A 14,487-nucleotide genomic window follows, 5' to 3' on the forward strand; every position below is an offset into this window, starting at 1 on the left:
CAAATCTCCAAGCGTTTACTTGTAATATATATTTTCTTTAAAAAAACTCAAAGGATACGACGTACCGCCATTTACCTAGCAAAATATATTAACGTAAACACGTGCCTGTACACAACAATAAAATGATTAGATTATAGGCCAAGGTGTAATAAAAATTTGGCGGTCGTGTGTGTTTCATAATTTCCAAGTATTGTGAAAATCGATTTCAAAATTGGCGTAAAATGTTGATGTTTACCAGGTGTAAAAACTAGGTGTGCAATACATAACAGGTTCTCCAAAAATCGGCCTGTGGTAGTTTACGAGGGCGTTCTGGGAATTAGGGAAAGAAATTATACAGTGCCTCCCAAAACGCAGTGGTCATACTGCAGGTAAAAACAACTACTGTACAATTTTATATATTTTATTTTTAAAAGCTGTCTGAAAATGTATCCTCAAATAATACATCCCCTCCATCTCTAAACTAGATATAAAAATGATTTTTAATGTTTATTGCAAACATTTTAATCTTTTCTATAATACTTTAATACTATTGTCGGTCAAGTTAATCCAGGGAAACTATAAAAGTATATTTTTCTACCTCTCTGATATATTTTACGATTTTATCTAGACGAACGTATTTATAGCAAAGCCTTGGTTACTTATCGTATCATCTTTGAATAAATAATCGTAAAGTTACTGAAACTTTAAGTAATAATTTCCACTAATTAACTAGATATTTCACGTTTTAATAACTCGGCAATATTAGGAGTGTTTTTTTGTTGATAGTAATATTGCGTTTTCTAAAAATTAAAACATTATTGGATTTTATGCTTCAATTAATCCTTATACATTTTCGAAGGCAATTTTTTGGAGGTGTTGCTACAGAAATTGTGGCAAGGAAATTATAAAAATAATTATTACTTAATTACTAAATCTCTGATACTTATTACAGATAAAATTAGAAAGCACGTATATCTGCGTTGTATTGTTTGATATTTTGGTAGTTATTACTTATAGAAGTAAAATCTTATTTAAAAATGGTTTCTCTAGATACGAAAATTTTATACAAAATTTCATTGCTTATTTAGTGCTAAACAAAGCAATATAAATGATACCTACAATTATAGTATATTATACATGATAATTATAATCATCTTAATTTCAGAATTTTTACTTATACATATGTACAACGAACAAATATTGAGTTAAATTTTGTCTGCCTAGTATATACGAAAACATGAAAAACTGCAAGTATATCCACTACCTTTTATTTCAACTAAACTTTAACACTCCGCTTGGTAAATTTAAAAGTTTTGTAGTGACAAAACTCTTCTAGCCATTACTTGGAGAGATAGTTTAAAGCAAAAAAATTATCAGAATGTTAATGGCAAAAACAACACAACTATAAGAATGTTTACGTAGAGCTATAATAAAAATTTAATCTCAACCCGATGAAAGCATTACTGTAATATACTAGACAAAATATTATTTTATACTGCCATAAATTGTGATCCCTGAATCCTAAATTCTTAAATTGAATCGATGACATTTTTATTGGAACTATATTTGCTATTGACTAGATTGGAAATTGTTTATTATCACTGATTTATCAGGAAAAGTGCCAACATTTAAGGAAATAGTATACCCATCAGGTACAATCGAATTAATTTTTTTTATCAAAATAACAAATACAACAAATCATTTAGTTTCATAAAAAGTAACGCTACTTTTATTTTTTTCATATTAAAGTTATGTAGAAAAATATAACCTAATGATTTATTTCTTCATGTCATATTTGCATTAAAACTAAAAGGATTCTAGTGGTGTTTTAAGTGGAGTAGGTATCCTATACAGAGTGATTCAGTCATAATGTCATTAATTTTAAGGATGATATGGAAAAATGAGTAGAATACAAATATTTCCTTACATATAAAGCAAATACTTTTAAGTGTTATCATTACGTTTATTAATAATTCAATGTATATTTTATGGTGCCATCTCGACAAGAATGTAGTTGCAATTTGGTATGTTCTTTATGAATTAAAAATCCTTAACGAGAAACTACTTCCCAGATTTCAAAAATACGTAATAGGGGTTCTATTAAAATAATAATGCTATTTACATTTAGAAGTCGTATCTACGGTATTCAATTGTTTTTTTCAACAAATTAATTGTTAAAACCCTCATGCTCAAGGGACCATACAACTTTTGTAGGCAATATTTTTCCCCAAAGTTAAGGATAAAAAATATGGCCGTGACAATATTCGTTGTATACTTATTTTCGATTTTCCAAATTTCGTCCGAAGCCTTTTTACTAAAGTTTTTTGTTAATGTCCTATGTCCTTTCATTCGTTCATTTATAAGCTTAGAATAGAAATACATATGTGCACATAATATATGCACGAAAATTATTCACTTTGATACATAACGTATGTGTGTATTAAGTAGATTCTTACCGTGTAAGTAGTAATAAATGGTTGCAAGGAATTTAGGTCATATTTGTCAAGCAAATAAATGAATAGCAAGTGTCGCTCTGGCTAGTAGGTGCCAGTGCTGTAACTAATTAAGGCTAGAATAATCATTGCGTTTTAATTATCTACATACGTTTCATATGCAGTGGCAAAAAGTAGGGCTTATTGCTTAAACTATAAGTATTATCAAATGCTTTGGAGAAAATTGAGACAGTTTTTTTTTGCTATTATTTTTTAACTGTTTTTATTGCCACAGCATAAAATAATGCATCTGGTAATTTATGACTTTTAAAATATACCTACCAAGGTCTTAGCTTCTGATTGCCAGTTGAAAAATTGATTCAGTAGAAACCGTTTTTTAAATTTTCAATTAGAGCCTCATTTATATTCAAAATTTTTATTTTAATTGTAGCTTATACAATGAGTTGATCATCCCTGAAGAAAAATAAGCTTTAAAGGATATTTTCTCATTAAAATTAATCGAATTTCCTAACGAATGCTAAAGAGAAAAACACACATACATGCACACAGCTGGAAGCAGGCTATATGTGGTGGTCCTATTTTCTACTTTCCTTTCTGACATGTATCCACCCACGATCATTATGTATCCGACAACCAAATTACCTTTGTTTAAGTTTCTATTAAGAGAAAGTGTACGTAATATGTCGTGTTCTAAGTTCGGTGTAAACAAAAAACAGTCTAGCCTTAAAGGACTTGTCTTTTGTGATACATACATATAATGAGAAAAGTGAACCTAATAAGATCGTGCACATTTTAATAATCAACTTCGTAGGTATAGGTTTTTGTGTAATTTTAATATAAACATTTATGCTCAAATTTCTCTTTGCTGTCACATAGAAATTCGTTAAGTTTCGTTATGCTTATTGAAATGAAAAAAGGAGAAGAAAATTGTTAATAACATCTAAAATTCCAATATCTAGTAGTCTGAAAGCTCTAAGTAATTAGAAATAGTAAAGACATATAAAGCCCATCTTAATTGTAATCAGTATTATCCCTTAGGTTTATCAAATTTAAATGGAATTTTTTAGAATTATGAATGTAAAAAATATGCATTTGATTATTCGAAAAACAGAAAAGTCATTATTTTTAATAAAATCAATAAACATGTGTTTATAGTAACATTGCACGTATGAACTTATAAATTCTCAATAAATCTACAAAACTCAAGTAGAGGACAATAAATTCGAAAAGCTTCATATCTAATGCAAATAAATATTTAAAAAAATGCAAAAATCTTTCACATCGCAAAAGAAATTTATCAGTGTTTAAATTTAGAAACAATCTTCAATCAAGGCAATCAAAATCTTCATCGTCTACGAGCTGATAACAATGATACCGCAACAGGAATTTAGAGGGAGGTTTTATTGGGAAACAGTACAGATTTTATATAATACATCACAATTTAAAAAGAAATACTACAAAAATGCGATTCTAAATCACGACAATCCATAGACCAGTTATATACAGGGATGGTCAGAAGTACGGAATAAAATTCATATCTTTTGAATGAGCTAATTTTTTTTAAAACGCCGAAACACGTTAACTGATTTTGATTTTTTCCCATCTTTCGGTTATATAATAATTAATTTTTCTTCAACCCCCTAACCCCCAGCTACTCCTACTTTTTTTATCAAATGAAAACATAAAGCATGAGGGTGGCTCGTTGAACAGCTTATAGAAAACCGAATCCAGCCATACCAAATAAACAAGTTTTATTTTTTCAATAGCAGGGTTTTTAGGGTTGTATAAAACACCTACTTAACAAGTGAAATAAAATTTAATTATCTTCAGTGTTATCCTCCATGAATTTGCACAGAATAAAATAAAGAATTTGAAACTGTGCCTATCACTGCTAACGCAAAAAGATATATTTTTTATGTTGCGTTTTTTTGACACCACTTACTTGCCAGGCTTTCTGGTTAATTTTTCGCTTTAGTTGTAAATTGGAGTTCGAAACGTTACTATTGTGTCAAAATCAAGTTATTTACTGAATTGCAATGGTATTGTCGGAAAAGCAACGCATCGAATTCTTGATATTGCTTGGATGTGGAGACAAAATAACAAAAGAAATTATGTTTTAAATGCGAATCTTATTTTAAAACTAAAACTAATCTTGATAGCTTTTACCATTTTGGTACAAATTAGCAATTTCTATATCTGTACCTCAGAGCTAAACTGTATTAAGTGCCAAAAATGGAATTTTACAGGAGAGATTTAAAAATTTAAATTTTGCTTATCATTCCATAACTTCGAACTCTTACTTCTCCTTGATAAAAAAAATTAATACGATGTGAAGTTATACGTCTATTTTAATATTATTAATTGTAATTTAAAGAATAATTTTCTATTCGTATTTTTTTTTTGAAAATATGAAGTTAACACTATTTGGCACAAACATGATTTAGGGATTTTATATTATAATATTTACTAATTGTGCGATAATACTGAGGATAATACTGATAAAAACTACCAGTTTAATTTTTTTTATTGAAATAGTACAAACAACAAAATAATAAATAAACTACATTCAATAAATATGTTTAAAAATATAAACATCAGATAATATTCATAAAAAAACTAAAGTTTAAATAAACCAACAACACATTTGATTTTTAATAAACTGGATAGAAAAAAAAAATTCTTTAAACAGAAATATCGCCTTTACATGTCATCAGTCACTTTTTAAATAACTAATAATTTACCAGTTATCACCAACACTACAAAAACACGTCTACACATGATGAATGTGAATATAATACTAAAGTAAACCAACATGATCTTGATATGTGTGGAGTTAATACTCCGAAGTCAAACTAATAGAATATTAACTCCACATATACACCTGTTTGGCTCGGACTAAATTGATGTAACAAGGAACTTAATACTGTGGAAATGAAACACGGTTAATATTAAATACACATACGATTGTCTAGCTTGGAGACAGGTTGGGACTTATTATTATTTAGCACTGTCTATCTTCGAAAATATCATGAGTGGGAGTTATTACTGTTTAGCACGTGAAAGAGCTTAAGAAACTGTGTTGGGCTGTCAAATAATCCCATTTTCGTAATAAATGGAGTTAATATAGTTTAGCTCTGAGGTACAATATATGATTCGTTTAAATAAATCTAGAATTATGTAAGTATATAAAAACATGCTCTTATTATGCTTTTTATACATTTTGTATCTCAAAAAGGACAAACGTTTTTATAAAGCCTTAGGTATGCAGATTTAACTTGCCAACTATTTGTCGGACGTAAAAAGATGCCATATTGTGTTGATGCTGCATATCGATACACTCGAAAGCATGTCTTCACTTACCAAATATTTGTCAGTTATATTTACTTGGCGCTCGGGATGTTGGCCAAATACTTAATCTGAAAATATTTTAACACATTTTTATTTAGCGAGTGACCGCATGGTCTTTAGCCGGCATAAATAAATATTGTTAAATTTATATGAGAAAGACTATATAAACTGCTTCGCTTTATTCCATTTGTTTCACTTCCGACAACAAATTTGAATTCCTATATATACAAGGTGTTAGAAGTTCGACTGCCTTCATTTTAACAGATGATATAATACATTAAAATAAATAAAAAAAACCTTATATGGCATGGGTCCTAAACTCAACCGTTTCCGAGAAAAAAATTATCAAAATCTCCAACTTGATATACAAAAGTTCGATTAATTAAGGAATATTGACATAACTACGTGCGTAGAATACCATAAAATACAATGTTTATCACTTTTTTTAACTTCTTTATGCTTAATTCTAAAAAATAATTAGCGTTGTAATAATTTTAAAATTCGGTACAATTCATATCGAGCAATGTGACAACGGCACGGCGCATAACACGAGGTACTAAGCTGTCCAGCAATACGCAATTCAGTTGGTGTTGGTATCTGGAATTGCACCGTGGAGAGTTTCTTGCGTACCACTATTTCATTTTCTTGAGGTGTTTTCCAGCGATTGCGCGAAGGTTGGATTCGAAGGTGTCGTGGGTGCATCGAAATTAGTGGCAGACATTTTGAGCATATCTTGTAGTTTGTTTTGTACTTGTGCGTTTAAAAATTATTGAATTCTGCATTTTGATAAGTCCCTAAACTATTTTTAATACGTATGATTATTTGGACAACGTGAATATTTGGGTACTTTAATTACATATTTTTCAAATGTGATTAAAAGTTAAATTCGTGCTTTAAGAGATTCATAATTACTACAATTCGAGCTAAAATTTAAGCACAACACTATCTTCGCACTACAAAATCGATACATTTTATTTTATTTATTTAAAAACAATTAATTATCTTGAAATTTACTAAATACTTCACAATAATAGTTTACATTTTTTCCGTAGGATAAGTCTGCCGCGTGCACACGTGGTGTGCATCAGCTGCGTAGCGGTGTTGTCACGTTGTGATGAAACTCCCCAATATTAATATGTATTTTGAAAACTGTTAATCTTACGCGCCTATTATATACAACTTTTTTGTTCATTTAAGATTACGCTATCTTATACTGAAGCTATGGCATTCATACATTTTAGAAAATACAGAGAGATCGAGAATGATTGACCGGATTCTGAACGTACCCTGTCTCAATTGCTATCAAAACTGATTTCCGTTTGCTAAAATTACTTTTTTTCCGTGCGATTTCATGGTATTCTGTGGCGATTTCACAATTTGACGTTCTGTTCATTGGCGCACGGATTTTTTGGCTTGAATATTATTTTGTAGATTTTGTTGTTACCTCATATATTTTGCGACATTATAAGACAGTATTTTTCAATACTACAGTTAGAGTAGGTGGATATTATATGTGAGTAATTAATTTATTGCGTATGTTGTTCCCTAACCTAATCGGTTTTTTAATTTAGGTTAACATGGCATTTTCATTAGAACATGATAAATTTCTTCTGGAGGCCTATTTTCGTAGTGGACAAAACAATGGTAATGGTTGGAAATATTCGATGAATTCTTGTCATTTACAATTTCAAGAACAATTTCCAAATGATGAAATTGATGATTATGAAATTTTTTCGAGACACAGGAAGAGATTAGTGGAACGCTTCCATAACACTGGAAGTGTTTGTAGAGGAAAATCTCCAGGCAGAAAGTCTATTCTTACAGAGGATACTTTCAGCAAGATGGCACAATAGCTCACACCTCTAACGAAACTTTAGAGTTGATTAGAGTATTATGATGATCGAATAATTAGTCGAGATAGATGGCCACCACGTTCTCCTGACCTTACACCCCTGGACTATTATTTATTTGGTTTTTAAAAAAATTCAGTATTTGCTCAACGGTTACACACGATTGAAGAACTTCAAGAGGCAATTACAAACGAAATTAGGAGTATTACACAAAATGTTTTACAGAATGTATTTAATAATATGAAAAGAAGAATTAATACCTGCTTGAACAACAATGGACATCATGTTGAACATTTATTGTAAAAATATAGATATTTTTATGGATTTTATGTAATTTTAAGGTAAAATATTCAATAAAATGTGAAAAAATTCCTATTACTCTGTTATTACATATTACATGTAACTGTTGTTTATTGCTCTCGGTCATACAGACAATCCTACCATCTAACATAATCAAGCACTTCCAACTGCTTGCATTTGCTTGAAGCAAACGTTTTTAAGACACTTTTCCTGAATTTCGACAGCTAACTAAAATGTTCAGCATACATTTTTGGGCTGGATCGCTTGCGCTGGATATTCAGAAGTGTGAAAGCAGTAGCTGCAAAATAGTCGTCTTATAAGCATACAGTAGTTTGCTTTGATGAAAAACGGCAGCTTGCAGCGTATCGCTGTATAGCTGAATCGTCTTAGATGCCAAGAATGTAGCCACAATAGTGCTTCTCTTTTAAAATTAACTCAAAACTTTTTAAAAATAAAATCGCTGAAGCACTTACAGTTGTTATTCAAAATTAGCTACATCAAACTTTGATTTAAACGTTTTTCTAATTGTAAATGAAATAAGAATTTTGGAAAAGTTAGGCTAAACCTACATTTGATTCTGTCATCCTCTTTAATAATAATAACAATAATAACATTTATTGGTCCATCAGTATTGCTTAATTTGTGAAATAACTTTGATTTTTGTTAAGTAATTGATATTTTTATTATGAATTTCCATTTTGACAGTAACCTAATTTATTTGACGTTTGAACGTAATTATTTGTTTACCATTAAAATCCCTCAACCTGCGCTCATGATTCTAGTATTGGTATCAAAAACTGGTATGCCGCACATCAAAAATCAGTATGAGGCGGCACGGTCAACCATTCTCGATCACCCTGTATTTCTAGCAGCAAGTTTTTGTATGTTAATATTGTGTATCATTGTATCGAATTACTACATTTTGTTACATTTGTTTCACCTTATTAAAGATTTTTATGCCTTCTATGTACTTGATTACGCATTTATTCAACTATTTTTTTGTAAGCGTGTTTTATACTTATATTTTTATCCCCAACTGCACATAATTTTTATATCGAAATACAAGAAATCAACATAGCGTATATTACCATCAAATGGCGAAGTCTGGTCGTATATTTTGCTAGTCCTCAAAACCGCAGAAGCAAAGTCGTCTCTGATGAGACCCAAGCATCAAAACTGCCTTCCCAAGTTTGCCCTAAGAATACTAATAATGGTCTGAACAGCAGTGAGAGCAAAGTTTCGGTCGGTGTTACTAAGGGCCCCGACCCCAGAGACTCGAGGGGATCTATATGGTTGTTATTTCGCCTCGCTCGGCGAAGAGAAGGGTCTTAGACAGGGTTGCCGTCTCCTTGGTACTTTATTTTATCGTGAATCCTGAAAATATCAAGAAGATGTAACAGCGGCACCTTTTTCAAAGGTCGTATATACCTAATAGTGACGTTGTAAATTGATCCTGTTCTAACATGTGTTGTTTCAAAACTTTTTCGACATTTGACTCAAAAAGAAAAGAAATGTATAGATTCACCCCCATCTGCTAAGTAAACTTTGAGGATCCAGCGAAAGAAAAAATTTCCAGTTTAAAATGTATAATTTTTTATTGAGTTTTTGTAGTTTTATTTAAGTAATTTAATTATACATGTTATGTATGTATGTTTACAAACTTGGGGAGAATATTTGAAGAGTAAATAAATGGGGATGCGAAATCTGGACTAATAGATATATTTTTTCCGAAAAGAATATATATATTTTTCTAGTACCAACTGACTTATCGCAATAATAAGAAGAAACATATTTGGAACCGCTGACTTCATGGATAACTGGTCCGGCTCTGTTTACCAACATTTCCACACATTGCTGTAAATAAACATGTGCAGTTAAATTGCAGTTTTCATGACATTACTTCTATGTCTATGTCCATTAATTAATTGTTAGTGTGTTTACCGGTCCAGACAAACTTTCTTGTCGCAAAAAAGGAAACAATTAAAAGTAAAAATCTAAAAAAATTAATGACAAAGTGAAACTTAAACAATAAAAGGTTTCCATAATGAAAATTTAAGTAAAATTGAACCTAAAATATACTAGTTTTAACAATCTTGATATGCAGCCAAGTTTGTAAACACCCTTTTGTATTAAATATCGAGATATACTAAAGAATATAATCATTATGTTTGTCTTTGTTTTTTGTATTGAAGAAAAATATAACTATTAGTTTTCTTACCAGCCGACTCCAGATATACAAGGTGATTCACAAACGGTGACCAAAAAAGAAACTTCGTGTTCTTTGGTGAATTTTAAGGGGAGTCTTTCGTATAAAGTTTTTATCTAGGACGTTTCGTTAAAAAGATACAGGATGTTAAACTTAGAAAAATGTTTTTAATTTTTTTAAATAATTTAAAAACTAGTAAGTGAAATAATTTGAAATTGGGCACATGTATTTATGTAAACATTTTACAAAACCTGAGGCCTTTTCCAAAAATTTAGATGTTCCAGTAGCGGAGATACAGAATATCGGTGGCACATTTTTCTAAAAAAAATTGTACGCCACTGCTTTACGGTAACAATCATGCTATTTTCGGATTCGCCTTTCAATTTTCTACAAATTAATACACTCTTATGTTTTTCGAAAAAAGCTTGATTTTCGATTAAAACTTAAAAAATGAACTGGAAACACTTTTAGTTAAATGACATGACAAACACTAATCGTTTGGTTATTTATTCGAATAAAGAGATTAATAACATTAGTCATAATTTTAATGATTTTATTTGAGCAAATGCTCAAGAATACCTCCATTTCCACAAACACAGGTGCAACATCTTTTTAGTAACGAAAATGTAGTTTGTTCGAAATTTATTGTTGCTTGAATACGATGAAAGCTTTATTTTTCCTTCTTCTAACTGATCAGAATATCAAAATTGCTATCGCAGCATTCTATGTAAAACACGAAGTGTGTTTTCAGTCCGTTTTTTTTAAGTTTTACTGGAAAATCAGTTTTTTTTTTCGAAAATCATGAGAGTAGTAATTTATACAAAATTGTAAGACGAATCCGAAAATATCATGATTGTTAACGCAAAGCAGTAGCGTACTATTTCATTTAGAAAAATATGCCGCCGATACCCTGTATCTCCGTCACTGGAGTATCAAAGTTTTAGGATAAGGCCTTAGATTTTGGACAATGTTTACATAAATACATTTATTACCACATTTCAAATTATATCACTTACTAGTTTTTAAATTATTTAAAAAAATTAAAAATATTTTTTTAATTAAACTTTATACGAAAGACCCTTTAAAATTCTCCAAACAAAACGAGTTTTCTTTTTTGGTCACTTTTGTGAATCACCCTGTATTCAACATTTTAATATGCAACTCCCCAAAAAGCTAAAATTACGTGCCCAAGAAATTGTACTGGTAGTAATATGGAACTCTTTTAAAAATCATATATATTTATAAAAGCTCATAATTAAGTAACATGATCTACGTCAAAATAGGATTATTGACGACGATTATGATACACCTACATACATATTTTTTATTTTCACTTATAAAACTATGTTCCCATAACAGCCATACCTTTAACCTCGGACTAATAATTGCTCAAGTTATTAAATAATTTTGCAAAACTTGTAAAAAATTATTTGATATTCTTATTTATAATAATTATATTATTTTGGAGAACAACGCGAAATTCATCCATGATGAATTAATTGACATATTTTTCCATTTTGAAAATTACTTTTTTAATAGACATTTGTGAAAAAATAGTTTTCTAAATTTTTGCTCTACATGTTACAGTCAAAATATACTTCTAGTTGTTCAATACAATAGTGACCATACAATTTTAAAACTTATACACTTTTATCGCTTATTTATATTTTCGTCTTTTTTAATTAACTGTCATAAGCATGTTAACGTAACACAATCATTGTAATATCTATCTACATAATAATTACTAAAAAATACGCTTATCATCAGACTTAAAATGTTGCTATTCTTAATTTCAGTTGTATATAATCTCCTCGAACAAAATTGTAAATAATCCAGTGTTGCTTTAATGTGTATCATTTCTATTTAATTGCTTCGTTCAAAGTTTTTGATTTTGTTTCCTCATTTTTTTTTTCAGAAAGCGGGCAGCCAACATTTTAATCAGGTTAGTAAATTCCATTATTTTAATAATGTTGATGAAAAATGATTAATTTGACCAAAAACTGCGAAAATATAATATAGCATAAATCGTTCAAAATTTTGCATGGACAAAATTTAAATTGATGAATGTGTGACACTGTTAATCGACTACAAAGTCGCTGACAAATTGGGTTTTGAAAATAGTATCAACAAATATTAAACTAAAATGAATTTTATTATTTTAATACTGTGACACACATGGTATTCCAATAAATGTAGCCACCCCGAATAACTTCAAAAGTAATAATTTTCTGAAAAAATCCTGAAATACTAAAAATATCTTTAAGAGGCACACTTTTTTACCGAATATACATTCTCTATCTATTCTCATCCCCCTACCTTCCCCTTTTAAAAAATAAATAATAAAGAGGGTCAAATAATGCCATATTAAATCGTCTATACAGGATGATTCACCAATGGTGACCAAAAATTAAATCTCGTATTTTTTGGTGAATTTGAAGACGAGTCTTTCCTATAAAGTTTTTATCTAGGACGCTTCGTTAAAAAGATACAGGGTGTTAAACTTCAAAAAATATATTTATTTTTTTAAATAATTTAAAAACTAGTAAGTTCAATTGGTTTTTTAAGTTTTACTCGAAAATCAGGCTTGTTTCGAAAAACTTAAGAGAGTAGTGATTTGTAGAAAATTGAAAGACGAATCCGAAAATATCATAGTTGTTACCGTAAAGCAGTGGCGTACCATTTTATGTAGAAAAAAATGCCACCGATACCCTGTACCTCCGCCACTGGAGCATGTAAATTTTAAGAGAAGCCCTCAGATTTTGGACAATGTCATTTAGTAGTTTTTAAATTATGTATTTAAAAAAATTAAAAATATTTTTAATAAGTTTAACTCCCTGTATCTTTTTAAGAAGCAGCGTTCTAGATAAAAACTTTATAGGAAAGATTCCCCTTAAAGTTCACCAAAGAAACGACGTTTCATTTTTGGTTACCATTTGTAAATCACCCTGAACATTGCCTCTTGCATTTGTTAAAATTTAACTGGGTTTTCTTTCTAAAACTGGAAAGAGAAATAAGAAAAACCTAAATTGTCGAACGCGTACGAGTGCAGTGATAACTTTGAACAATATGTTTGATGTTTGATTACGTGTTATTTTTCTGAAAATAAGTTATTATTAAAATAATACAGCTATGTAGACAACCGAAAAACGTTGAAGAGATTTGACCCCTATGCCATTTTAAAGGGGTTGCTGTGAAGGGTAGGGGGATGAGGCCAGACTTATCAGTATCTCATTAAAACCTTGCTTAATGTATATCAACTACTTAACAGTAACTTTCCAAGTTATTCTGGGTAACGTTTAAATTAAACATTCTGTAGTTGATCATCATTTGATGGTTTCCGATATCAGATTTAAGAATTGTGTTTAATTAACATTTACTAAAAACAAATACCTAACACCTGAAATTAAATTTGCTAAAATAAAATTGACTAATTTCAATGGCGTAGAAGAGAAAAAATATATTTCACTAAGATATAGTTTTAAGTTTGACAATCAAAAATGTTTATGTTCCATATCCTTCACGATATTCATAATTCAATTAAAGGAATTAATTTATCTGGACAATTTTACAGTTAATGAAAGCTACCTACTAACTCTTTTTTTTTTCTGGAACGTAGGTAGGATTTATATCCAACATAAAAGTTAATTTCTTTCTACCTGACATAACTTTCGTCTTTACCGACATCCTTTTGGGTGTAGACAATACTAGTTTCTATAATAACAGAAACAGATGTGTTTGTAGAAGAAGCTTGCACTTGCCTCCATAATATTTAATGTCCTACATTTGTACAGTAGAATAAGAAGTTTTAATCTTGTAGGTCTCAAAAATAAACCCGAATGTAAGTTAGGTAGCTGGGTATAAATATTTTTGAAAAGGTCTTTCAGGGCCAAAATTCATTCATTTTAACTGAAGTTTACTTTACAAAATTCATTAAAATTAGTGAATTACTTTCATAAACTAATAAATTTTAATTAAAGAGAAAATGAAACTCCTTTGAATTGTTTTCAGTTTATTGAAGTTTTCCAACGCACTGGAAAGTGTAATCAATTTATAAAACAACGAGAGTAGTAGTGTAATGTATACAATGTATCGTGCTGGAAAACCTGGAAGTTCTGGAAAAGTCGCAGAATTAAAAAAGTCATTATATTTTGTCAGGGAATTGGATTTAGAAACTAGAATATGGCATAATTCATTTTACAAAATAATGGTGTTGGTTATGATTTTTATTAAAATCTGTAATATGCTATTTCTTATGAAAATACACTTTCTCATTTCCTCATTTTTGCGTCATGTTAGATTTTGTTGAACCAGTCGATTTGGATTGGTTCAGATTGTATTTGAAATTAATGAA

General features: G+C 29.7%; 1 protein-coding gene across 2 annotated transcripts in view; it reads left to right on the forward strand.

Moving 5' to 3' along the window:
- LOC108903717 (protein gustavus) overlaps positions 1 to 14,487 on the forward strand; it is a 226,173-nt gene that overhangs the window by 126,435 nt on the left and 85,251 nt on the right. Inside the window, exon 2 of one of the 2 annotated variants that reach the window (XM_018705996.1) lies at positions 12,052 to 12,078. The exons of the other annotated variant lie outside the window; for it this stretch is intronic. Within the exon in view, the coding sequence (XP_018561512.1) occupies positions 12,052 to 12,078 (27 nt within the window). The remainder of the gene's footprint in view (positions 1 to 12,051; positions 12,079 to 14,487) is intronic. 2 annotated transcript variants of the gene reach the window in all.

The sequence above is a fragment of the Anoplophora glabripennis genome, unplaced genomic scaffold, assembly GCF_000390285.2.
Source record: "Anoplophora glabripennis isolate ALB-LARVAE unplaced genomic scaffold, Agla_2.0 scaffold63, whole genome shotgun sequence".
NCBI lineage: Eukaryota > Metazoa > Arthropoda > Insecta > Coleoptera > Cerambycidae > Anoplophora > Anoplophora glabripennis.